The 27,981-nt window shown below is 37.5% G+C and overlaps 1 protein-coding gene across 1 annotated transcript in view; it reads right to left on the reverse strand.

Annotated features, from left to right (window-relative positions):
* Nucleotides 1-8,050: 8,050 nt before the first annotated feature.
* LOC148874073 (threonine--tRNA ligase, mitochondrial 1-like) overlaps nt 8,051-27,981 on the reverse strand; it is a 75,913-nt gene continuing 55,982 nt past the window's right edge. Inside the window, exons 17-21 of the mRNA XM_088943051.1 lie at nt 27,832-27,924; nt 27,199-27,420; nt 16,541-16,612; nt 9,015-9,086; nt 8,051-8,410 (exon numbers count right to left, since the gene is read on the reverse strand). Coding sequence (XP_088799177.1) covers nt 8,315-8,410; nt 9,015-9,086; nt 16,541-16,612; nt 27,199-27,420; nt 27,832-27,924 — 555 coding nt within the window. The 3' untranslated portion in view covers nt 8,051-8,314. The remainder of the gene's footprint in view (nt 8,411-9,014; nt 9,087-16,540; nt 16,613-27,198; nt 27,421-27,831; nt 27,925-27,981) is intronic.

The following is a 27,981-nucleotide window of genomic DNA, read 5'->3' on the forward strand; positions in this document are numbered from 1 at the left end:
AGTTAGCCCAAAATATAGATTCCCTATTCATCCCTTGTTTGGCTAACCCATCAGCAAATGAGTTAGCATTCCTCTTCACCCAACTGTAATGCAATACAATATCCCTACTCAGCCATTTGAGTATTTTCTTCTTATTGTTATAACTCCACAAACCGCTGTCTTCTTCCTTTAGCCACCTAATCACCACCTCAGAGTCACTTTTAAGGACCAAACATCTGATGTTCAAATCTCTTGCTCTTTGGATACCTTTCAAGGCTGCAAGAATCTCGGCCCTAAGAGAGTTTCCTCCAATTGGGCCTAAGAACATGGCAATGATAACCCCATCCTCATTTCGGAACACTCCCCCAATCCCAAAAGGCCCTGAATTCCTTAAGGAACTACCATCAAAATTCAGTTTTATGAACCTAGAGGGAGGAGGGGACTAAGAAGGACTACAAGTCCTCTTACATAGGGCAGAGGAAGCTATCTCTTTCCAATTTCTTACCAAATCAACCACAAAATAACCTGAGAACAACCCCATAGTTTTCAGCCAGTGGACTACCCTTACAAGTATTAGATCTAATAAGTTTTCCAGGGTTTTTTCCTTGTCTGAAAATATTTGTTTATTTCTTTCTTCCCATAGGGGCCAATACACTGCCGCCCTAATGCTTCTCTACATAATCTTCCCTCTCTTCTTCGGTCATCTGAAAAATGAAGAAGAGAAGAAGCTTTGGACACTCCCAAGGGGAATCCAACCACAAGTTATCTTATGATTACTTGTTCGGTTGCTAAAACAAGGGTCAGCCCTTAACCCATATTCGCTTGCATCATGAATTAGGGATTAGCTAATGCATCAGTCATGCCATTAGCTGACTTTTTACCCATTGGATTTCTACATAGATGTTCCTTGTCAGTCACTTAAACTTCTGGTCCTGGAGATAATTTTTGTGTGACTATGACCACACACTTTCTCATTGTTCTTCAGCCAGCCAAATAATCATCACTTTCAAGTCACCTCCAGTATTTTTCTTGTTAAAATCCAAGTTTCATTCTTCCCTCTAAAGAGTGTCTACATGGGTTTCAAACTTATTATAGATGTTGCGAAATCACTTTTGACATCTACAACATATTTATTTTTCTAAAAAAATGAAACTAAAAGAAGAAATACTTTCTGAAAAAGAGATCCTCTAGAAAATTTTTAGGAGCCAGTCAAATCATGTAGAATGTTGATTAAGTCATTAAACCTTCTGCATACGAATTGGGATCCATGTGACGTGAGTTGGCAACTACTTGGACTTGCTGGAACCAGCTTAATTTTCTGGGCCATGGGCTCAGCTAGACAATTTATTAGACTTGGATTAGTTGCTGAATATTTTTTTGTAGGCCCTTCCCATTGAATTAGGCTGGTTTCTCTTCACATAGAAATGTGAAAACCTTATTTCCACTCCATCAATTCATGAGAGCTGTTGGAAAGACCGTGCAAATCTAGGGGAAGGAATAGGGTTGACTTGCCTTTCGTCAGCCTACTGTCTTCCCCAAAGCCTCTGTTTTTTCTTCTTGGATCTGCCGAGGGTCAGTTGACATGGTCATATGGAAAAGCACGATCACTTACCAGAAAAATGAAGATCTATGATTTTACATTCATTAAATCCAAAATCCAAAAAAAGACTTAAATTTGAGAAAATTTGAAATAGTAAAAAACAAAATATTTTCACATATAAAATTATATGGCAAAGAATACATATATGAAAATGTTCCTGCAATATCTGTCCATTCAAAAATGGAGAATACTAAGAAATTAGGAAAAAGAAAAACATTGAATTGTAGGTAAAGTAGCATATGGGACTTGATTATAGTCAAGATCCTCTCTCTTTTATTAAGCTTCACTTTGGAAGAAGTACAAATACAAATATGTATAATACAAATTCATACAAAATAATACAAATATAAGGTTTTATGCTCTACATATTTGTATTTGTACTCCTTCCCAAGGTTCTAAATATCAATACACCCAATATTCTGGTAGAGGCATATCGGGCAGTACCAGACCTTTTTTGTTACTTTTTTTTTTTCAAAATCAGTTCAGGGGGCCGATTTAAGGCGGCTCCACCCCCTGCACCGGTCAGAACCCTGATACACCCTCTGTAGGGGCATATCGAGGTGCTCCCAATACGGTACATATCGGCCGATACGGGCTAATACGTAATAAATTTTTGAACCTTGGTCTTTCCAAATGGAGCCTAAGGGACTTTCATGAGTGAAATGCTAATGATGAAGGTAAGCATAACCATTTTGATAGGAAGGTAAAGGTTTTCCTTATTGTGATTATATTGGAACTGGCTTAGCTCTATTTTTCAGATTGAGTTTCTTGTTCAAAGGGAGGTTGACAATGACGTTAATTAATATACAATTTAGCTTTGTATTATAGGCCTTCTCTTCCCTGATTTACATCTTTTCTCCCGGACCATGCCTGATTGTGGCTCTGCCTCTGCCTTCTCTTTATAACCTCCCCTCAGATTTCTCATAAATACTATAATCTCCCCTCTCTTTTTTAAAAGCCTCGTTAGAATAAAACATTGTAATATCTGATGGAGTCAATAAAAAGACTCCTTTGCCCTTAAATATTCTTTAAATTTTCTATGATTCCCTACTCATTTTTTAAATGTTATCTGAACTCAACTGGGACCTAGATCTCCTTATCTCATGTTATTTCATTTCGTCTATTTTTCCCTCAGTTCAAATTTACTCTTTCAACTTCTAGAATAGAATTACAATTGAAAACATCATTCGACCACTTTTCCGAGTCTGAACTTATAGAAAAAGTCAAAAAATTTGTTTCGAGTGAAGACCAGGCATGAAGCCCTCATCTAACTTCGATTTCTACCTTCAAGATATATTATATGCCTATGGAACCTTAATCAGATTCAGGCCAACACTACTACAGCCACAAGCAAAAAAGTTAATTATGATTTGTGAGCTCTAATCATACATCCCGTTTACTGCCTGATGGATCATAAATTTAGTACAATTTTTTTCTGGTGCATAAATTCAGGTTGGTTAGGTTGGGTCAAATTTGAGATCAATTCAAACTCAATCAGAGGGTAAAACTGTAAAAGGGTAAGAATACCTCAACAACAATGCATCCATAATCCAATCCAAGTAAGTTGACTTGGGTTTGCTCCAAACATGGTTCAAAGTATTGATGCAAAAAAGGTTCTGTATTACTCGACCATAGGATGTCAATCCTACAGATCACCAGTCAAACCCTCATCCAGGGATTAGGCTTGGCAGTTAATTATGCTTTTTCCCTGATCAATCATTTAACTGCAGATAAATAGATACTTGCCTTATCTGCGAGATGAATATATTCCCTTTTCCCATCCTTTGGTTTGCTTTATGTATATAATGTAGTCCTCACCATTCATCAATGATCAGAAACTGATCTTCAGTAGCTTTGTATTGTATAATAAATTATGAAAAACTGAAAGAAATTTTCCATAGGCATTCCTTATATTATAGGATTTCTTAGCTTCGTATGGGTTTTATGGATATCATGGGTGTTTTTACTTTGTGTTCTTTTAGTGGTTATTTGCATGATCTGCTTTGTACAACAGTAGCCACCCCTCTACTGAGAGTAAAAATAAAGAAAAAACTTAATGTGTACAGTGCAAATGCATACAAAATATGGGGTTTTGCATTTATACTCCTTCCAAACTGAGCCAAAAGGAAATATAATAAAGATAAACAAAACAAATCTAAGACTAAGATGAACGCCACCAATCTATATTCATTACCCAAGCCCTCATTTCTCTTTCTTCCTGGATAAGCGAAAGATCAATTGTGAATATCATTTAGATAATTGTGAATGAATACCAAGACCTATGAATTTGCTTGTATTAAATCTAAGTCCCAGATAGTGGCTTAGGAATGGAGGTTTTTTTTTGATCGATAACAAAAATTTTATTAATGATATCTTTGGGATGACAATTTTCCCCATCCATGTCGAGTACTTGACTGTTGACTCCCCGATCAGATAGGGTCAGGGATGGGGAATGAAATCTCCATCCCGCCCTGACTCTGATTATATATATTATTTATATTAGATATGTATTATTATATATGATATTATTTATTATATATATATATGTATCAAATATTTTTAAAATATTGTTTATATATAAAAAATTCTTTTATTTTAAGTAAATTTATTTTTTAAAAATTCTCTTAATTAAAAAATTTTAAAGATTTGGGTCCCTGCAGGAAATGCGCCTCCATTGAAGATGGGAGATGGAAAACAATTTTTATCTCTGAGAGAGATCAGGGTCAGGAACGGGAATTTATCTCTAAATTGGGGTCGCCTGCCGAGTTGCCATTCCTACTTTGACTTGTACGAACTGCATCTCATTTCCTGGGGCAAATAAGGAAAAAACAAAGGATATCTCGTTTAATGAGTAAAAAAAAAAAAAAAGAATCTCGTTTAATGGGAAAACGAGTTTGGTATATTATTCAGCTGGCTCCCTAGATAAGAGTGATTTTTGCAGGTTTCTCTTGTATGATACCTGTTGATTGAATATCAACTTTTATGTATCATGCCTACCCGGGTATCATAGTGGGAAACCAGACTCTAATACAAAATTATAGATGGATTCACAGGTCTGTCCTTGTCAGTATCAACACCCCAAATTAGGTTGCAATTGAAAGCTTTCTAAATCCTTAAAAGCGAGCTCACCAAACAACCCCATCAACAAACCCACGGGCCAAAACCCATGTCATTGTGCCCGTTTGGGAGGGCTTAAGTGCAGAGATTTGCTGCCCAATGGGTGGGACCCACACAGCCTAAAATCTATTCTAGGTGAAAAATCGGAGAGCCAAATCGGCTGTGGATCAGTCAGTTGTAGGGCTTTCCACTTCAGCTTCTTTGAGTGGCTTATCCCCAACTCCTTGTCAATATTCTGACTTATTTATGCAATTGAACCAAAAAAGCTTATTCAATGCAGCTGAACCAGCTTAACTGAAGCAAAGCCTATCTTCAGCTCAACCCTCCTAAACAGTCCCCCTATAAAGTATCGGAAATGTTATGCATATCAGAAGGAAAAATTTAAGAGACATATCGGGATATGCTTTGGATATGCATGGATATGGACGAAAAATTAAGATATGCATGAAAATACATGGAAATGCTATAAATACTCTAACAAATTATAAATAAACATCAATATCACTAAATATAAGACTTAATTGAACTATTTATACATAAAAATAATGTGTTTTAATGGTTTTTTTTATTTATTTTTTATTTATAAAAAACATATTATAATCAACAAACAAGAACAAAAACATACTATTTAACAAAATACTTAACTCAGTTCCAATCTTCCAAGTTCCAACTTCAAAATTTAAATCTATTATAATTTATAAATTCAACATTTGAATCCCATTATATGTTTAAAAGTTATAATTTACATGAAGTCATGAATCACATAAAAGTTCAATTACTATATAATCATCTAATTTTAAGTGTTAACGTGTTAGTAAATTAATTTCCAATTGTTATTATGAAAAATTTTATTTTTTTAAATATTTTCCAATTATTATCTAATACAAATATCCAATTAAACAAATAATATCTGTTTTCATATTTTTGAGGTGACAATTATATTCACATTCAAATTATAGATTATCATGTGAAATATATCAATGACTTTTTATTTTGTATTTTTTAAATATTACTAAAAAATCTTTTTAATTGTTTTAAACATTTTTCTAAGTGTTATCTAATCCATTTAAGCAATTAACAATCATTGAATCAAATAATAATGTAAAATTTGTAATTATTGAATCAAATATTTTTTCTGTATTTTTTAAATAGCTATTTATTTTTACTCAAATAATTATTTTGCATGTTTTATTCTAAAAATTAAACAAATATTTTTTTGAATGGCTTCATGGACATCTATTATTTTTATTCTAAATTTAATAATTATTTTTCATGTTTTATTCTAAAAACTAAATAATTATTTATTTTTATTCAAATAATTATTTTCATGTTTTATTCTAAAAAAATAAAATTAAAATAAAAAAAGTAAATATGTAACAGAAAATTTGAATGAATTTATGGACATAATAGATGAAATACTTATTTTGCATATTTCATTCTAAAAACTAAATAATTATTTATTTTTATTGAAATAATTATTTTGCAAGTTTTATTCTAAAAATTAAACTAAAATTTAAAAAGTAAATATGTAACAGAAAAATTGAATGGGTTTATGAACATAATAGATCATCCATATATTTATTGTAAATATTTATTATTAAAATTTTATCATAGCAAAAAATAGAGAAATAAATAAATATTTATAATCTAAAAATAAAAATAAAAAACAAATTAAAATTTTCATATGATATTTCAATATATTGATATCATTCTTAGCTCTACAACATACTCAACCTATACGGTTAGATCACAAAAAACTGAAGAAATTATCCATATATTATATATTATTCTGAAAATTAAAAAATAAAAAATCAATTATTTAGAAGAAATTTAAATTGATCTATGGACATGATAAATCATCCATAGATCTACAACATAATCAATATTTAGAGGTAGATCACAAAAGAAAAAACCCTAAATTTTTCATTTCTTTCAGATTTTTAATATTCTAGAAAATTTTCAAATATTCACAAAGATCTACATATAGGAGCAAAATAAATGGGATTTTTTTGCACAAGAATGACATATCAACACACACAAAGATGTTTCTAAGCATCCAAACTAAAAAAACACAATAACATCGGCTGAGATTGTAAAAAAATTGAAAAAACATACATATTTTCGCTCATTTTTTAACAATTTTGAAAAACTTGTTCGATCTTGGAAATTTGTGGATGTTTTGGTGGGCTTTGGCTAGATTTCAATCTCCAATAATGGTATGAACGTTTCTAGAGGGTTTTGGGAAGAAAGAGGGCTTCTAAAATGGATTTAGAAGCCTTCTTTCGAATGAAGTTTTTTTTGGTTTTCCGCAACAGTAAAATCGCACTGTATCGGCCAATACGCTACCGTATCAGTTGCGTATCGGCCGATACAGCACCAAAATAGGCCGATACTCTGAAACATTACCGATATGATTCTAGAATGGCGAAAAGGAACGATACTAAAGATTTGGTACCATTCCCCATGTCAGAACCTCAAAGATACGATACGTAACGAAATTTTGAACCTTGTTTATAACATCTCAAAGTCGTGACTCGTGAGTGTGCTCCTTGACTTCTACTGCTATATTATCTTTATTTGGGTATTTCAATTTTCATCACATTTTTACGCTACAAAGACCCAATTTATGCCAAAGTAGCCTCTGGTAGGGCTGTTCACGAGTTAAGTTGGGTCGGTTTACTGTTGTTTTTCCAACTGACCCTGTGTTAGGAAAAACTGACTTGATCGGTTTGAGTGCTTGAGTTGAGGGGCTAAGGGAGTAAGGGCAGATCAAGTTAGAAGTTACCAAGAAAAGAGAAAGTCAAATTGTGTTAGAAAAAGAAGACTGGAATTTGAAATTTTTAAGAAGCTTCTAATCTAAGTAAAAAAGACACCTAATTGTAATTATCTATTTGGTGTAAAAGACCTTAGAGAATAGAACCTTTTCTTTAAACCTTCCTAAAAAATGCAAGAAGCTATTAATGGCATTCATTGTCTTGCAATGCTTGTCATTAATGACATTCTTAAAGAGAAGACTAAAAAGTAGAAACTAAGTTAGGTACTAACTACTAAGTACTAACTAGGAACTAAATCGGTTCGGGTCGGTTCGGTTTCGGTTTTCATGTGTGAAAACCAAAACTGAACCGACCCATCAGTTTATGCTTTTTAGTAACCCAAAACCAACCAGCGCTAAAGAAAACCTGACCGACTCGGGTTGGGTCGAACCGGGTTGGTCGGTTTGGGTCTTCTTATGAACAGCCCTAGCCTCTGGAACCAAGTTCAACAATCCATGGATATGAGTGATTTTACTCTGCTGAAAATATAATCGGGAAACACTAACAGCAGCACTGAGCAAGGAATAAAAGAATGAAAGACTAGCAGAATTTTTAATTTTCTAAATTAAAACTCGAGCAAATTACAGAGCTAAACCTGCTCCTGTGGTTAAACAATGTAATGTGTAGTGAGATTGTAGGAAGAATGCAAATTAAACAAAAAATAGAAATAAGATGTTATACAAAAGAGAGCGATTCAAAAGACGTAGAATGGGTAGAATATTGAACATGAAATGAGTTCCTTTCCAATTTACAGGGTATCTGAGTACAGTGCCCATTCCTTTCTTCCTGAGACCCATGTGCAAGTCTAATGGAAAGCTGCAACTTCTTCCTTGAAGTGTGTTAATAATTCCTCAATACTTTTCACTGAATGGTCTGACTTGTCTCTAACCCGCACACTCACCTACACAACAGAAAATTTGTTAAGCAGAAACCTGAAATTATCTTGTCACTTCAAAAGTGGATTAGACTGATTGCAAATCTGGAAATTCTAGGTCTTTTATTCTGTCAAATTCATTGCCCAGGCACCTAATAGAGAAGGTACTACTACCCTGCCACCTAGTCATGTGCTTAGGTGCCTTGACAACAAAGGTGCATAGTATATATCATCAGTTTGAGCTTCTTTAAAGTCCTAAGAGATCTACAAAGTTTCGAACTGAACAAGGTGTATTTGCCTTTACTGTGGAAGACATCAGCCCAATTATCAAAAATGGAACGTATATCAAGAATGAGTTCTGAAAGGAGAAAATAAAGGAAAGAAACTAGGAGTCAAAGAACAAAAAAAAAGGGGGGGGGGTGAGTTGGGGAAGAGATCCTTCCTAGTCTGACAGTATAGTATACCACAGGACCCAAGCAGACTAAAAGAGAGTTGATGTAACTAACAGTAATAAAGAAATTTTGTTGATGAATAAGCTATCATGATTTGAATAAACCAAAAAAATAGAAAATGGATAGCCAAGTATACATAAGCTATCATGATTAAAGGCTATAAAGAATATGAAGGAAACCTGTCCGGTGTTTGCTTCCTCCTCACCAACTACCAATATATAGTTGTATTGTGCCAACTGTGCTTCTCGTACCTACAGAGAGCCAAGTACAATGAGTTGCAGCACCAGTAGAAAGATGAAAGCCATCTTGAACCAAATACAGAATAATGCCAAACAGAACGGTGGTGATTCAGGCACATCCTTGCTATAAAAAGATACTACAGATCACAAAAGAAGTATATTGAGTTTCTGAACGCAGAATGCATTACAGAAAGTTCATTAGTAGGTCATGAATTCATGATCCTCCAAAAGTGAAACACTTGCAAGTAATGAGGCCTGGCCTTTGCATTTGACCAAACGAATTATTACAAACAGGTATTCCTTGTCTTGCAAAAGAGTACTTTTTGTATGATTTTCAAAAATTAAGTATATTTTAAATATTAGCCTAGTTTATCAAACAGAGGGTGTGTCCAAATGACCACCACCCTAAAGCCAAACTGTATAAAAATTTATCAAATTCCTATAAATCTTGACAAATATATGCACAATAAGAAAAGCAGTTATCAGTGGTTACAACATCTATGGGTGCTGTCTTGACTCTTGAACCACACATGATGTGGTTGACATCTATCATGACAAGCTTTAAGAATGAAGTCAGAAATAAACTTATTCAAAAGACCCTAAGAGTAGCTCCAATATGTGGCAAAATGATGGAAGTGATCTGTTACAAGTTGAAGAGTCTAGTAGAGCTAAGAGCATACCAAAACAGACATGGGTTGAAGTAGTGAAATGAGCATTTATCTAATAAAAAAAGCAGGGAGAAATGATTTATGGGTCCACAAATTAATGATGAATATGACACTGAACAGAGTGAAACGAAGGAACAGGTTTCAACTTAAAAAGTCACGTGAGTGGGTCGTGCGGTTTGGAGAGTGAACCCAGCCATTCATTTAAGGGCCCACGTGAAACTTAATTGGTCACGCGGGCAGGTCGGGTGGGCCTGATACAGAACAGAGATGTTTTTCAAATGACCCACGTGATAACTTAAGTTGTCACGTGGGCCGGGGTAAGGGAACACGCCAAAGACCATTACTGGACAGTGTATTTGGTCTATCATCATCCCAATTGGCGAGAGTGGATGGGGGTTGTTCACAGCAGCGGAAGTTGGAGAAGAAGGGGAACTTAGTGGGTCCCCCGCCAAAACTTTGAGGATAGCTCCCTGCGATGCTCCTCAGATAGGCCAAATCCAAGATACGCAAGGGAAAGAGCAGAAGAGAGGGAAGAGGCGAATGAAGGCTGGGTGCAATGCAATGAGGAAGATGAAGATTCGGACGATAGCTCAGATGATGGTACAAGCGTGGGTAATGTAAACGACGAAGGTGGCTATGCTGGAGTTAGGGGTGGATTTGAGCCGAGCTGAGCCGAATAGTACCAGGCTCGAGCTCGGCTCGAGGCTATTCTACAAGGCTGGAGCTTGAGCTCGAGCTCAGTTCGAGCCAGAACCTTGAGCACGAGCTCGGCTCGGATCGTTTTATATTTTATTATAAAAATATTTAGAAAAAATATTTTATAAAAATAAAAATTATATATAATTTTTTTCTTTTATATTTAAAAAATTAAGATATATATATATATATATATATATTCGAGCCACCTCGAGAGCCTCACGAGCCGAGCTCTAGTAGGCTCGAGTTCGACTCGTTTAATAATTGAGCCACTGAATTGGGCTCAATCTCGAGCAACTCCTGAAAAGCTTGGCTCGTTGCCACCCCTAGTTGGAAGTGACATGGATGGATGGAATATTGCAAACTTATTTAAGGGTGAAGGTTGTAACCAGATTAGCTCATCTCCAAGACTCCAAAGTGTGCAAGGTACAACAGAAGGGGCAAATTGAGAGAACCTGAAGTAGAGCAGGAACACACCTTCTAGGGGTGAATCAGGGGTAGAGTGGAAAGATCACTAGGGTGACCAAAGGACAGAAGCACTTTCCCACCAACTCAGGGAGATAAACATTTACCAACCTCTGGAACAAGAGAGGGAGACCGGGAGCAATCCTTTTCCAACCTTTTCATCAATCCCAGGTAACCAAGTGAATCCAGTTTGTGCTACTAATGTGTTTTCTGTGTCTTTGGTTCCAGATTTCGTCCCAGTGCCATGTCTTGTAGCCCATGAATATGCAACCAAGCTAGATGGTGGGTTGTTCGAGGTAGTGGAGAGGGGAACGAAGGACTGTGGGGAGGTGCGGGAGGGGAGGTACAGGAACAAAAAAGTGTGGGAAATCATCGAAAGAGTGTTTAATGAAGTTGAAGGAATTCTAACTTGGAGGAGGGATGGGGAGGGTTTAGCGGAGAGGAAAGAAAGGAAGGAGGGTAGAGTGGGAGAGGAATGTGGGGAGAGAACATGGCAGGAGGCAGGTATCAGGAGAGGGTGGATGGATGGAGAGGAGAGAAGAGGGGTGGGACCAGAGGTGAGGAGGGAAGGGCAGGGGGTAGAGATGGAGGGGAAAATGTAGGAAGGATAGGGGTGGAGGATTCAGTGAAAGAGGACTTGATAGTAGAATTTGTGGGGAAGTTGGGATGCAGGTTGGAAGATTTGAATGTGCTGAAAGAAGGTTTATAGAAGAGGAAGGAGATAAAAACAAAGAAGAAGAAATTGAGTGAAGTAGAGAGACTAAAAAGAGATGTAGAAGGGGACAAGAAGTTCGGGGTAACAGGAGATAGAAGAAAAGGGAGAAAGTAGTGGGTAGGTGGAGAGGGAGTTAAGAAAAAGGTGGAAATGAAAATACTTAGTTGGAACGAGAGGGGAATAGGGAGTGCAAGGAAAAGAGCAACAATAAAAGAGGTGATAAGGAGGTATGACCCAGATATTGTTCTGTTACAGAAGTCCAAGAGAATAGAGTTTAATAACAGATGGGCAAGGAGTGTATGGAAAGCCAGGGGGATTAGCTAGGTGGCTGCTCCTTTGTGGGGTGCTTCGGGGGAGATTGTAGCAATGTGGAATAGGGATGTGGTTGAAGGCCTGGAGGAGTTGATTGGAAAGTATTCGGTTTTCATGAAATTTAAGTAGTAAAAGGATGGTTATGTATGGGTGCTTACAAATGTATACAGACCAAATGACTATAGAGAGAAAGGAGTTGTAGGAGGAATTGGTTGATGTTAAAGGGTTGTGGGATGGGCCATGGTGTGTGGGTGGGAACTTTAATGGGATCAGATACTTAGAGGAAACCAATAAGATTAATCAGAGGGTGACAAAATGCATGAGGAACTTCAACAGGTTTGTGGATGCCTTTGAGCTTAAAGAGATTCCTCTATCCCACTCCTCTATCCCACAAAACATTCATATGGTCAAATCTCCAATCTAGACCCATTTGCTCTAAGTTGGATAGATTCCTGCTCCCTTTGGATTGGGAAGAACATTAGGGAAATTTGGCTTCTAGAGCTCTTCCAAGGGTGACCTCGGATCATTGGCCCATAGTGATTTGCAAGGAGTAAAGGAGTGGAGGATCAACCCCCTTTAGATTTGAAAATATGTGGTTACTCCATCCTGAGTTAACCAATAAAGTAAGGGAGTGGTGGTATGACTATAACCCAATGGGGGGGGGGGGGGATGAGATTCCATGAGAAATTACAATTTGTGAAAGCAACGATCAAGGAGTGGAATCTTTTGGAGTTTGGGAGGTTAGAAGAAAGAAAGAGAACTCAGATGGATTGACTTGAAAGCCTTGACTTTAAAGAAGAAAGGGGAGAATTTGGAGAGGAAGATAAGGAACTCAGGAGAGGCTTGAGAAGATAGTTAGAGGATTGCTTGCATAAGGAGGAAATAAGTTGAAAGTAAAAATCTCGGTGTAAATGGTTGTAGGAGAGAGTCAGAAACACTAGGTATTTTCACTCTTTGGCAGATGGAAGGAGGAGGAGTATTTTTATCTCCAAATTGGTAGTAGGTGGAGTTGAGTGAACACAACAAGAGAAGATAGCTGGGGCTTGTATGGAGCGCTTTAAATGCATTCTAAGAAGGCTGATAAGTAAAAGGGTGTGGGTAGAAGGATTGGATTGGCCAGATAGGGGTGGAGAACAGGAGAAGGTTGGAAAGAAGATTTGATTTGGAAGAGATCAAGGAGGCTGTGTTTTATATCGATAGAACGAAAGCTCCAGGGTTGGATAGGTTCACAATGGCTTTTTATCAAGACTGTTGGGATATTTTGAAATAAGATATTTTGTTGGTGTTTGAGGAGTTTTTCAGGAGAGGAATTATCAATCTAGGTGTGAACTCTACATTTATAGCTTTTATTCCAAAAAACAAAGATGCTTCCCACCCGAAGGATTTTAGGTCAATTATCTTGGTAAATAGCCTGTATAAGATCATTACTAAGGTGTTGTCTTTGAGGCCGAAGGAGGTTTTGCTAGACATCATCTCACAAAATCAAGGAGCTTTTGTGAGTGGAAGACAAATCACTGATCAAATCTTAATTGCTAATGAGAGTGTGGGGAACTTTAAGAAGGCTAAAAAGAAGGGAGTGGTCTGTAAGTTGGACTTGGAAAAGGCTTATGATTTGGTGGACTAGGAACTTTTGAGGAAAGTTTTGATCAAATTTGGGTTTGGTGTTAGATGGTGCAATTGGATCATGGGTTGTGTCCGGAATTGTCATTATTCAATGCTAGTGAATGGGACAGTGGAAGAATTCTTTCCAGCCAGTAGGGGTATAAGACAAGGAGATCCCTCTCTGCTTTCTTATTCATACTAATTGCGGATGTCCTGGGAAAATTGATTCACAGAGCAGACTCGAGGGGTCTCATTAGAGGTTGGAGAGTTGGAAGGGCGGAAACCCCCCTCACTTATAGTTTGCTGATGACACGATTCTGTTCTATGAAGGTGGTAAAGTGAGTTCTATTAGGAACTTGAAGTTGGTGATACAACTGTTTGAGCAAATGTCTAACTTGAAGGTGCACTTTGGGAAAAGTTGTGTAGTGCGAGTGAATATGGAGGAGGGAGAGATAAGGGAGAATGCAGAAGTGTTGGGGTGTGAAGTTTCAGGGTGGCCACTGAATTACTTAGGATTACCATTAGGTGATAATCCTATGAGGGAGAGCACTTGGAACCCGGTGGTGGAAAGGTTTGAAAAAAGATTGGTCTCTTGGAAAAAGAATTACCTCTCCTTGGTGGAAGAATTACACTGATTAAGGCCACGCTTGCTAATTTATCCATCTATTTCCTATCTGTGTTCAAAATCCCAGTGAAGGTGTCTAACAAATTGGAGAAGTTGATGAGAGATTTCCTATGAAAGCCGGGGGAGGAGAAGAGGTGTTATAGAGTCAATTGGGAGGTAGTCCAGGAGTAAAATTTGTGGTGGTTTAGGGCTTGGGAATATTAGAATAAGGAATATGGCTCTTCTAGGGAAACGGTTTTGGAGGTTCCCCTAGGAGAAGGAGAAGCTATGGGCTAGAATAGTGGCAAGTATAGATGGGCTGGAGCACAATGGTTGGGATGCTGGAATCAAAGCTAGGACCACAAGCTTTTCTCCTTGGAAAGCCATTCACGATCTACTTACGGTATTCTCCCCTAATATCAGGTATGATCTGAATTCTGGTAACTCCATAAAATTTTGGGAACAAACTTGGGTGGGGAATGCCCCTCTAAAGGATCAGTTTCCTTTTTTCTATGCTCTATCTGATCTTAAAAATGAGCCAATTTCATCCTTCATCACCCCGTCTTCTTCCACTTCTGGGCTTGGGTGGAATTTGGGTCTGAGAAGGGCTTTGAGGGATTCAGACTTCAATAATATTTCGAGCCTTCTTGAACTTCTTGATAACGTTGTCTTAGACCCCACAAGGGCGGGCTCTAGAACTTGGTCCACTACCCCCATTGGCTTATTTTCTTGTGTTTCCTTTTTCAAAGTCTTAAGCCAATCCACCAGTCCTGTAACCCCCCCTTTCCCTGCTGATGAGGTTTGGCACAGAGCAATCCCTCCTAGGGTTGGTAGTTTTTGTTGAGAAGCCTATCTGTAAGATTCAACACTGCTGATATACTCCAAAAGAAGTGACCCAATACTTGCTTGTCATCCCATTGGTGTGTTCTATGTAAAGCGAATGGGGAGACAGGTTTTCACCTACTAGTGTCTTGCCATTTTGCGAGGTCAATTTGGGAATGGGCTTTTTCCCTCTTTGTGTGTAGGTGGAACCCTCCACCAGATCTTCAAGGCATTTTTTCCCCTTCTTCAGGTGGCGTAGGAAAAGGGGAAGGACTATGTGGAGAGGACTGAGGGCTGCAGTATGTCAGACATTATTGGAAGAAAGAAACTTCAAGATATTTTCAGAAGCTGAGAGAGGGGTGGAAGAACTAAAGGCTATCATTCATATTAGGACTGTACAATGGCTGAAATCTTTGGAACTATTCACAGATTACATAGTGGATGACATGTTGAGGAAGTGGGGTGAAATAGCAAAATGCACACATACCAAGTCAGTAATGAGCGTGTCTTGGACCCCTCTACCTGCTGGATTCATGAAATTAAACTTTGATGGGAGTAGTAATGGGAACCTTGGACAATTAGGGATTGGGGGTGTCTTTAGGAATGAGAATGGGGTCATTTTTTCCATGTTCTTAGGCCCAATTTGAGTGGATAACTCCCTTTGAGCTGAGATCTTTGCAGTTATGGAAGGAGTCCAGAAAGCTAAGGAGATGAACATCAGAAAACTCCTAATTGAAGGGGATTCGGAGGTGGTGATAGGGTGGCTGAATGCAGACAACAATGGTTTATGGAAGTACAGTAATCAGAGGAGAAAATTTAAGTGGCTGGTGCGGGAGATGGAAGTTAAGATGTGCTGGGTTAAAAGATCGGCCAATTCTCTAGCTGATGGTTCATCTAAACAAGGGGCATAAAGGGATTAAATGTTTTGGGCTAAGTTGTAACTTTATTGTCTCTTCCTATTCTTATGTTTTTCTTGAGGACCTTTATTGTACTTGGAAGATAAGTGTGTTTGTCTTCCTTATGTAACTTTTTTGGTGAATTAATGAAATTGTTATTGATAAAAAAAACATATTCTTAAGCACATAATTCCTCACCAAAATGACCAAAAGAGCAAATCATAAGATTAATTCATCATCATCATCATCATCCAAGCCTTATCCCAACTATATAGGTCGGCTACATAAATGCTGTTTCACCAGTAAGTTATTGGCGCTTAGATCATTTCTTACTACTTCTACCATTGTCCTTTTTTGGTTTACCCCTTGCCCCTCTAGCCTCTTCAACTTGTAACAAATCACTTCGTATAGGTGCGTTGATGGTTTTCCATGTACATGACCAAATCATCTTAATCTACTTTCATTTTATCACCTATTAGAGCTACTCCTAAGTTCCTATAAATGCTTTCATTTTTTATCATATCCTTTCTAATTTTTCCATTCATCCATCCCAGCGTACACATTTCTGCCTTGCTCTTTTCTGGACATGTTATTTCTTGACTGCCCAACAGTCTGCTCTATGCAACATAGCTGTCCTTACAACCGTTTTATAGAATCAGCAATAAGAAGATAATGAGAAAACTTACCTTTTTCTGGATCTTTCTATCTGTTGTATCAACATCAACATAATAACCAGCCTGATGAATTTGATCCTGCACCTATAAAGACAAAGCGGAAAATAAAATAATGGAAATACCATCAAACAAATATTAACAATTTACAAGATAATGGAAATACCATCAACACATATCTGTACACAGACAGAAAGCAACACTAGCACCTAAGTCTGCTTTTTATCATAAAATTCTAATTCAATTTCTGAAAGGCACCTCCAGGTTTATCCATTTGCATAATTAACTCTTAATATTGATCAAAATTGACTCTTAAACATAACAACGATTTCTAAGAAAGAAAGCGGATGATAAAAGGGAGGACAAATGGCCCCTTTTGGCATCAATTCCAGAAAATTGTTGTACTCAGAATTTTCCAAAAAAATAATAATAATTCTGGATTTTCCAGATTCTGAGAAAGAATGTGGGTATTTGGCCACAACACTTCTTTTTTTTTTTTTTTTTGATAATTGAAAAAACAAAGAAGTGTTGTGGCCCAACGTTACTTCTTTTTTTTTTAAATATTGAAAAAATAATAATCTATTTTTTCTGCAACTCAACTGAGGAACCAAACCAGTCTGGCCCACCATCTCTTTCCAACCGCAAAATAAAGACCATAGCATTTAAATTGTTTAACCATAGGCAGAAAAATTCATCCAGAAAATAAAGAAAACAGAGCATTTGAATCATTTCACCATAGCATTAGGAAATATTCATCCACATCCACAAAAGAAAAAAGAAACAGTTGAGAATGAAAGGAGGAAAAAATCAAAGAAAGAACCATTTTGTCTCTAGTTGCACTGTTGAGAGCAGAGGAGCCATCGGGGGTAGAGATTGAACAAATGAGAGACAAATTGATGGGGCCTAGTTTTTTTGGACAGATATTTCCTTTGTTGCCCCTGCTTTCATGTGTATGCTGGGTACCATAGCATTAGGAAATATTCATTCAAACACACAAGAAAAAAAAAAGTTGAGAATGAAAGGAGGAAAAAATCAAAGAAAGAACCATTTTGTCTCTAGCTGCACTGTTGAGAGCAGAGGAGCCATTGGGGGTAGAGATCGAACAAATGAGAGATAAAACTTGATGGGGCCTAGGTTTCTTGGACAGAAATTACCTTCGTTGCCCCTGCTTTTATGTGTATGTTGGGCACATGTGTTCACAACTTAAAAAGGGATGTAGCGAGAATTGAAGGATGGCAAGAATCCATCCTTCCAGAAATGAAAAATTTTGTTTTTGAGAAACGCACACCAGGCCCGATTTTCCTTTCTAGAATTGAATAGAAATTTGAGAATTGATGCTACCAAACATCATTCTCATCCAGAGGATTGCAAGAATCAGAAGAATCAATCCTCTAGATTGATACCAAACAGGGCCATAGTAGAAGCCATAGTAGAGAAAGACACATCTATTTTTGGATTCTTTGGTAGCAATGAGATGTAAGCAGGTCTGTAAAAGATATTAGAAGATGGCTAACTCTAAACAATCAAATGTAATCATGGTATGAGAAGAGAGGAATTAGGCACAGGGGGATGGGAAGGAGCTCTCAAGAATTAAGGTTCTGGTGTGCTTGATGCCAGATCATATTGCTATGTTGCTGGTCCAGGTGAAATTTTACTTTTTTTTTTCCTTCCATTCCTCTTCTTTTAGGTTTTATATACTTTCTTGTCTTTTAACAATCAAAATAAGATAGACGTCATTTAATAATGCCATAATGGCTTAAGTGGTTGAACTGAACGACTTATTATTGTCTTTAAATGGATAAAATAATTAAATAGTATAACATGGGGCTTCATATATTCTTGAGGAACTTCTATGTAGCATTTCCTTTTTTATGTCCTAGCTTATTGAATGCCATTTTGTATAAAACGTCACTTGGCAACAAAGGCAACATTTTAGGCCCCTTTTTGTAGGTACATAATGTTAGAATTCACAAAATATGGATTATTTTAATAATATGTACTTTTCCATAGACATGTCTGTAATTCCATATTTTCTCTTGCCGGTCAAACTCTTAGACACAGCAGATTTCAACTCCTGTACTCATATCCATATATCATTGGCTAAAAGACAAAGCAGTAAGTCATTCAGTTCAATGAATGCTAGAACTCTTGCTTTAATATGTGCAGTATGTGGTAACTTCGCATTTGGTCCACTGACTACTAACAGTTCAATGTATATGCTGAAACCATAGATGATTCAAAAAACAGCTCATGCCTCATGCATACCTCATATAAAAAAGCCAGAAAGAAAGAAAAGGAAAGGGAAGGAATTGCTAGAGGCACACACCTCATACAAGATACTCCTTTCAGTTAGTGTAATGTATCTTCATTCTTCTTAATACAAAATATAATAAAAAAAGAAACAAAAAAAGATGAAATCCTTCTTCCTCTTCTTCCTCTTCTTCCTCCTCATCCCCCTCCCCTCGAGAAAACTAAACTGAAAAATCTGATTAACTGAACCGATTGGTTTGGTATTCTTGAAAAACTGAAGGACTCGTTTTTTATTAACTTAAAAAAGAGAGCGATTAACTGAAGCAAATCAGTGTATGTATATATATATATATATATATATATATATATATATATATATATAACACATATCACATATTATCTATTATATATAAATATATTATGTATTTATATATATATTTATAATATTATATATACATAAACCAAAGAACCAAAACCGGTTGATTCAGTTCGATTTCAGTTGGGGGATTCAAAAACCAGTAGTATCAGTTCAGTTTCAAAAAATACCCCACAATTCAGTTAACCAAACCGTGAACATCCCTAAAGTAAGCTTACGCCTCTTACATTCTGCAATACGCCTCACACCTCTAGGTAGTGAAACGCCTTGCATCACACCTCTATGTTGCCTTGCAACAAAAATTAATAGTTCTGCTCCTAACTGATTTGCAAACTGCATCCCTTGTAAGGCAGCCAATAGTTCTTCCCTAGTGGAGTCCCCAAAGTAAAAAGAATATGACCTCTCCCTGTTCATTTCTCAAGGCACCTCCCAATACAGAGACACGGGTTGCCTTGATTGCTCCCATCAAAATTCAGTTTCAAAAACCCTCAACGAGGGGGCACCCAGCTTACCAATACCCTATTCTTTAAAAATGAACTTCTAGCTACAGCTGGCCAATTCCTCCAAATATCATTAAAAGAGAAATTGTGAAATAAGTTTCTAGAAGTAGAGATGGAGGCGGCCTAGGGATATGAAATGTAGGATAAGAAATACAACATTAATGGGGAAATGGTTATGGAGGTATTCCCAATTTAGAAAATTACATTTTCAAGGTTTGTTCTTGTAACCAAACCAGACCAAATCTGAAACCAAAATTAGGGAGAAATATACCTGATATGGAATCCTCGCAAAAATGCTCCTCCCAACGCAGGTGTTCACGCCCAAAGAGTGTACCAAATCCTCCCTCCACTGAAGATGACACAACTTAGGATGAGGCAGGATTAGTGGGTAGTTCTTCACCAAGAACTTATGATTCTTCAGCAAGAATCGAATGGGGTAGAGAGCACAACCTCAAAATTGTTTCTTCTAACAAGAAACAATATCAAGATCAAATCTTGATCAGATAAAAAAAATGGAGATCGAACAGGGTAGGGCAGCAAGAGCAAGGAGAAAAAATTGAAGGTGGAAATAGTCAAACTGTGTTCTCTTCTGTATGTATTTTTAGATCCGCCCTGCTCTTTATATATAGCCTTAAAGAGATAATCTCCTAATTTGATTAGGAGCTTCCCGATCCAAATCTTTACTTGGATCTGAATTCTAAGTGATAAGGATAATCCCTTATCTTATCTGCAAATCAAGATCAGCTACTCCTAATCAAATTAGAAGTTTCCTGATCCAAATCTCTATTTGGATCTAGACTCTTAAGTGGATAAGAATTATCCTCTTATCCTTATCTGCTGATCCATACCCAGATTCACCCCTATTTAATTAATCCAATTAACCCAGTTCGAAATGGGATTTAGGCCCATTTGAAATTTCTTCTCAAATTTGGTACATAAAGACAATCTTATAAGGTTACAACTCCTCTGAAAAGTAAATCTCCATCACTCAGTCTTTTGCTTGTCTTGAACCCCTACAATGTATTACATGCATGAGTAGAAGCCTCGGAGTCAATACACCAGGAAGCAGAAATGACCAACACATTGGTCTCTATGACAAAGGATTCAAAATTACCTTGTTTCTTGGTCTCCAGGTACTGAGGACAATTCCTCTTCTAGTTGCTGGTCTGCTTGCAGAAAGGACGGGCATCTGATGCCTTGTCCTTCTGCTTTTTAGGCTTGCTAGTTTTATTTTGAGGTTTCTTCTTTGCCTTCCTCTTCTTCTTGCCCGATTTGCAACCTTCAACAAGCATGGCCATGGGCTCATCCTTCTTTATCAGTTCTTCGGTCCTCTACAACATATTGTTGAGTTCCTGAAGGCTAACATTTAGCTTGTTCATATTATAATTCATGATGAACTAATTGAAAGAATGAGGCAAAGGGTTCAGGATGGCATCAACTTTAGTGACATAATCTAGCCCAAATCCAAGATCCTCCAGTTCATTAATGTATCCCATCATCTTAAGACAATGGTCATGAACTAACTGGTTCTTGGATATTTGAGTGGTCATAAACTGCTATAAGACCTTTTAACGAGTGGAACGATTCTGCTCTTCGTACATGGTCCTTAGACTATCCAAGATATCCTTGGACACTTCAATCTAATCGAACCATCTCTGTATCTGATTGTCTAAGGAGGCTATGATGTAGCATCGGGCAAGAGAGTTTTTCTCCTCCCATTCTTGATATTCCCTCATACGGGCCTCAAAGGCCCTATCACTCGGATGATCCAGAGCAGGGTTCTTAGCAACTTTGTCCAATTTCTCGAACGTCAAAACCAGCATAAGGTTACAAAACCAGTCAGCGTACTTTCGGCCCTTAAGCTTATTATCGTCTACCAATTTGGCAAATTGTCCGTTTGCCATTTCTGGTAAGGCAAAGCAAATATTAGTCCACAACTTGATTTGATTCATGTTATCTACATAGAAATGGCTTTTAATCTATGTTCCATTTCCATTTATTCATCTCTGAGATTTCCCTCCTATCTCAGTGGCGAACACTACAAAATGTCTCTAGATATGTGGGAAACCACATACATTGCATGGAGCCAATTGTTTCAGCGGCATAACCCCACCACCTTCTGTGAAGAATCATATCCACTCATCTTATGAGTTTTCCCTTTGGCCTCTATCAAACAAGGTTCATTGCCATTTTAGGTTAAACCTTTTTGTCCAATAAGTGCTTACCCATCATATTCGTGAACGCCAAGGTGCCGTGAGAGAGTCTTCCATTTTAGGATAGGCCCTCCCACATCGGTTTATGACGCACCTATCATCTTATGAAACAATCCAACAGATCCAGCAGCAAATGGATAACCCAATTTTATGGTGCATCTCCTCATTACTGAAGGACCCACCTTCATGCTAATGATGGAAGGCTTTTAGAGAGTTCATCATATGAATCTCCCTATCACATGCACTTATATTTTACTGGAGGGAACGAAATATTATGCCCTAATTCTGATTTAGGTCAAACCAAAGTGACTCCCACTGACTTTCTCAAAGTCAGATTTAAATGGGCCCTAAACGGCTAGGGTTCCACACGGTTACTCTTAGGGAGGAAAATGATGTGGGGCCCATCATATAGGGAGAACATCCAATGATCTTATGGACACCATGGCAATGATGTGCATTCAACCATAGTGTACAAAAGAGCCACTATCGAATTAACATGGGCCAAGTGCTTATGGGCCATGTACGCAGCACATCACACATCCATACATCTCATGTAGGAAATAAATTGATCCAATCAATCTAAACATCTGTAAAACCCTAAATTAATTAGGTTAAATCAATATCAGCCCAACAAAGCCCATAACATCATCAAATAACATTATCTAGGTATATGGGCTGAATAGCAAAGAGCAATTTGGCCCATATAGCTGAATCAGGGCTGATGCTGTTTTAACATATTAAAACTGGATTTTACAGAGGTGGGCCGAATTAAAAATTGAAGCGGGCCATCAACCCTCTGGCCAAAATCAAAATTGGGTCAAAAAAACCAACCCCATCGAACCAAGAATTCGGTCCAACCAGTTTGGACCAAATCTGGTACAAATTGGCCCAAGTTTTGGTGTCCAGTTCAAGAATAATGATCTGAAAAATAAATTAAATCCAGATAATCAAAATTATCAAGAAAACAAAATAAGAGGGTTGCACTATGATAAACTTGAACATCCTACAAACCTGCAAAGAAAAATTAAACGTAGATTGCAGAATCGAAATCTGCAAAATCGCAGATCATAGAACTTCTTTCTACGAAATCTTCTTCTCCTCTATCGCGCACTCCGACAATCCCCAGATGAAAATAAAATAGAAAAACCTAATTTTTCTATTATTACATCACATTAAATTCCTATACAATGTCAAAAAAAAAAATTATTTACAGACCAAATCGAATAGAAAAGAAATAGCAGGGTGCGCAAATCTTGGCACCAGAAAGATTCGATATCCATCACACGTGCAGCCCAAGAATTCAAGAAACATTCACAGAACCATTTCATAAATATAACAGAATAATAAAGATTTATTTTTCAGATCATTCGCCCATAAACTGGGAACCAATTCTCAGAAAAAAAAAACGCTAATTGCACAAATCGGGTAGAACGCCTTCTGCCCTTTTGCGCAGTCCAGATCTGATCTAATTCGGTTCAAGACTTGAACTTGGCTCTGATACAAGAAGGTTGGGCGAAATTTCAAAAATTTCTTCACTCCCATCCAGGAATCGTATTCCCAATTTAGAAAACTGCATTTTCAAAGTTCGTTCTTGTAACCAAACCAGACCAAATCTGAAACCAAGATTAGGGAGAAGTATAGTTGATAAGGAATCCATGCAAAAATGCTCCTCCCAAAGGTGTTCATGCCCAAAGAGTGTACCAAATCCTCCCTCCACTGAAAAAGGCACAACTTAGGATGAGGTAGGATCAACAGGTAATTTCTTAACTAAGAATCTCTGATTCTTCAGCAAGAATCAAATGGGATAGTGAGCACAGCCTCAGAATTGTTTCTTCTAGCTAAAAACAATATCAAGATCAAATCTTGATCAGTTCCAAGAAATAGAGATCGAACAGGGTAGGGCGGCGAGAGCAGGGAGAAAAAACTGAAGGTGAAAACAGTCAAACTGTGTTGTCTTCTGTATGTATTTTCGGATCCGCCATTCTCATTATATATAACCTTAAAGAGATAATCTCCTAATCTGATTAGGAGTTTCTTGATCCAAATCTTTATTTGGATATGAACTCTTTAAGTGATAAGGATAATCCCTTATCTTATCTGCAGATCAATATCAACTACTCTTAATCAAATTAGAAGTTTCCTTATCCAAATTCTCTATTTGGATCTAGACCCTTAAGTGGATAAGAGTTATTCTCTTATCCTTATCTACTGATCTATACCCAGATTCACCCCTATTTAATTAATCCAATTAACCCAGTTCGAAATGGGCTTTAGGCCCACTAAGCTTTCAGGCTCACTTCCTTTTAATGCTGGCTAGCTTGGCTCTCTTTGTATGGCGTGGGACCCTATCATTGATCTACACATTAACCACATGGGTTCAGCCCAGCCTTACTTACAAGGCCTGGCCGAATTCATTGTAAGACACAGTGAACCCCTGAGTCCATCACCATAGGCTCTTAAATGGGCCCAACATTTACACTAAATGGCCATTAGGTCCAACCATCTTATGAAGGCCCAAGGACTATGGGCAAATGCAAGATTAGCCCATCAGGTATAACCCTCAATGGTCTTACACTTAGCCTCTCAGCCCTTAATGATCAAACACTGCCCGACAAGAGATGACCTCTCCCTCGGCTGCATGGTACAGTGCTACACTCTCTACTAACATGGATCTCGGGAATTAAAACCTTTTGCAAACATTTTGAAACCATAATATATATATATATATATATATATATATATATATATATATTTTGCAAAACAAAATTTCAAACACATTTGAAATCCACTGCCAATAGTTTAGGTTTCCATCAGAGAGAGTGCATTCCCCGATCCTGTCACTATGACCGCCCACTCAAATGAATTCTCAGACTGTCCCAACATACTCAGGTTTTAACCCCCGCTAAGGATCTCACTGATTGACACATCAAAGACAACCCAATCTAACACCTAGTGCAGTACCATAATCGAGTCTAGGAGTCAGGTGTAACATTTCAGTTTTGCCTATCTATCTCCAAGGTGCAGAGCAACATTGGAATTTCGTCTGGTTCAGGGTTTCAAGAAAACCAACACTGCATGTACCTCAGGTCTCACCCTGGCAACTAAGACAAGCCACCCCAACTAACTTGGCGGCACATCAGTGTCAGCCTTGGCAGGATAAATCTCCTTAGATCTATCCAACGGTTTTGAAAATTCTAAACTAACACGAGTCTTATATGTGTCCAGTTTAAGGGTATTACATAGAAACACACAACAATAACATGAATCAAATATGTACTTTATTCATTTACAATAAATGTCATAATGTACATCATGCTGATTTGAGCTAAGGGCATACACTATCTAACAGTTGGAATAGGATAGACTATGGCACAAAGTGATTGGCAGCATACATGGATTGGTAGACAATGGTTGGTATGCAGGAGTTGATCCTAGGGCTTCTTGATGTTCTCCCTGGAAAGCTATTCATGGTATTTTGCCTTTCATCCTTCCTTGCATTAAACTTGTGCAAGAAACAGAGTGTCGTTCTGGGGAGATGTTTGGGTTGGAGAGAGTCCCCTTAGGGATAGGTTCCCTACTATTTATTCACTGTCAAAAAGTAAAAGAAAAGTGATCTCTTTGGTTTTTTATTGATAATCTTGGGACTTGGGATTAAGGAGAGGTCTAAGGGAGACAAAAATGGCAATGGTGGACAACCTAGTTTCCCTTTTAGGGTCAACCTTTCTAGATCAATCTTGTAAGGATAGTAGAATTTGGAAACCTTTCATGTCTGGTGTTTTCACTTGTTCCGCTTTCTTTAATGTCCTCATTCAATCAAATAACCTTGCAAGAAACTTTCCATCAAAGGAGGTATGGTATAGCCCTGTTCCCCCAAAAATTTGGGATTTTTGTTGGGAGGTGGTTCATCAAAAAATCAATACTATGGATGTGTTGCAAAGAAAAGGCCAAATTTCTACCTTTCACCCAATGTTTGTAGCCTCTGCTTGGGTTCTGGTGAGACGATCGCACACATATTAATATCTTGTCCTTTTGTGCACTTTATTTGGTCCTAGCTCTCTTCTCTCTTTCACCCAAGCTTTTTCATGCAACCAGGCGTGGTAGAGTTATGTGAAGAGACACAAGAGTAGCTATACTCTGGTTAGTCTAGGAAGAAAGAAATAATGGGATCTTCAAAGGAGTGGAGAAATCCAAGGAGGAAACTATATAAAGAACAATCATTATGACTATCCACTAGTTGAAAACTCTAGATTTGTTTAATGATTTCTGAGCTGAGGACATATTTAGGAATTGGGGAGTGGTGGCAGCTACAACATCTATAATACCTATTGTGCAGGAAATGTGGTCCCCTCCAACACAACAAAGAATAACGTTGAACTTTGATGGGAGCTCTAGAGGTGACCCAAGGCCTTCAGGTATAGAGGGAATATTCAGAGATGGAGATGGGAGAATTATTGCTATGTTTTCTAGGCCAATAGAGGGAAGACTCATTGCGAGTAGAAGTGATGACTCTGCTTCAAGGTGTAAAATAGGACATGCAATTGGGATTACACCAAGTAGAGATAGAAGGAGATTCAAAATTGTTAATGGACTGGCTGCAATCAGGCAAGTTGGGAGCATGAATGTATCAACAGCCCATACAGGAAATTCTCAATATAACAAAGGAGCTTGATGCAGGCTTCAAGTAGAAAAGAAGATCAGCTAATGGTCTGGCAGTTCTGTAACTCGATTACTTGAGCTCAACTCCTATCTTAGGGGTTGACAATTGTATCTTAATTTTACGGTAATGAAGTTACCGTTTCCAAAAAAACTGTGAAATAACTCCAGTATCTTTAACCAATGTATTACCCTACACAGCACACATTCCATTAGTTCTTGACTACTCCCCTTTTCTCTAAAGATCTCGCATTCCTTTCTTCCTAGATTGTCCAAATCAAAGCTGCCCTGGCACATCTCCACATAACCCATCCTCTTTTGTTAGGCCAAGAGAAGAAAGACGGGTTAAAGAGTATGCTTACTTCGGCTAGCGTATTCCACCTGCACCCAAACAACGAGAAAAGCCAAAATCGTAACTCTAAGGTAAAGGAGCAGGAGATTAGCAAGTGGTAGCAATCCTCACTGACCAAGGTGCACAAGAAGATCAGAGATGCAACAGAAGACAAGGAGACTCATTTCTCGATTACCAGATAGTTGAAATTTCATAAGAGAAGTATAAAAACAATAAGTAGTTAAACATACATGGTGGATTATCACCATTCTAGATAATAAAAGTTATTTTGGTAGGGATAAATATGATTTAGGTCACAAAATACAAGAAAACATGCAACCAACTTATACCTGTAATGCATATGGTTGAGATTTCTCTGACACAGGGCAAACAACTGCTTGGCGTGGACTAAGCCAAAAAGGCCATTTTCCTTTATAGTGCTCCAAAAGTATTGCAAACATACGCTCAACAGACCCAAGAATGGCCCTGTGTATCATAACAGGTCTCTCCCTCTTAGCCTCATCCTCTGCTGAATAAGACAAGTTGAAACGTGAAGGGAGCTGAAAGTCCAGCTGCAAACAACATCAATTTGTTCAATTAAGTACCCAACTTATAACTTAAGGTGCCATTTAATACTGGATGAAGTTGCTGAATTGAATGACTTATTAATCAGTCTTTTAGTGAATAAATTAGTTAAGTAATAAATTATTCAAGGGTGTTGAAAGTCCAGCTGCAAACAACATGAATTTGTTCAATTAAGTACCCAACTTATAACTTAGAGTGCCATTTAATACTGGATGAAGTTGCTGAATTGAATGACTTATTAATCAGTCTTTTAGTGAATAAATTAGTTAAGTAATAAATTATTCAAGGGTAATAGTAATCAACCCAACTTAAGCTTCAGTTCAGACACTTCAGTTGTTATCAAATGGTCCTTAGTAAAAGAACAGTAAAAACGAATTCAGTGTGCCATTCAAACTGACTTGTAGCGTTGCGCACTGGAATTTCCTCTTTAAGGCATCAAAAACACTAATATCGATCTTCGGTCCATAAAATGCACCATCTCCTTCATTTATCTGTAAAAAATAACATACCTAAATAGCTAAACAAGAGGTCCATAATAAAAGAGGGAA

The sequence above is a fragment of the Nelumbo lutea genome, chromosome 1 (assembly GCF_056320005.1).
Source record: "Nelumbo lutea isolate HS-2025 chromosome 1, American lotus-T2T, whole genome shotgun sequence".
In the NCBI taxonomy this organism is placed as follows: Eukaryota; Viridiplantae; Streptophyta; class Magnoliopsida; order Proteales; family Nelumbonaceae; genus Nelumbo; species Nelumbo lutea.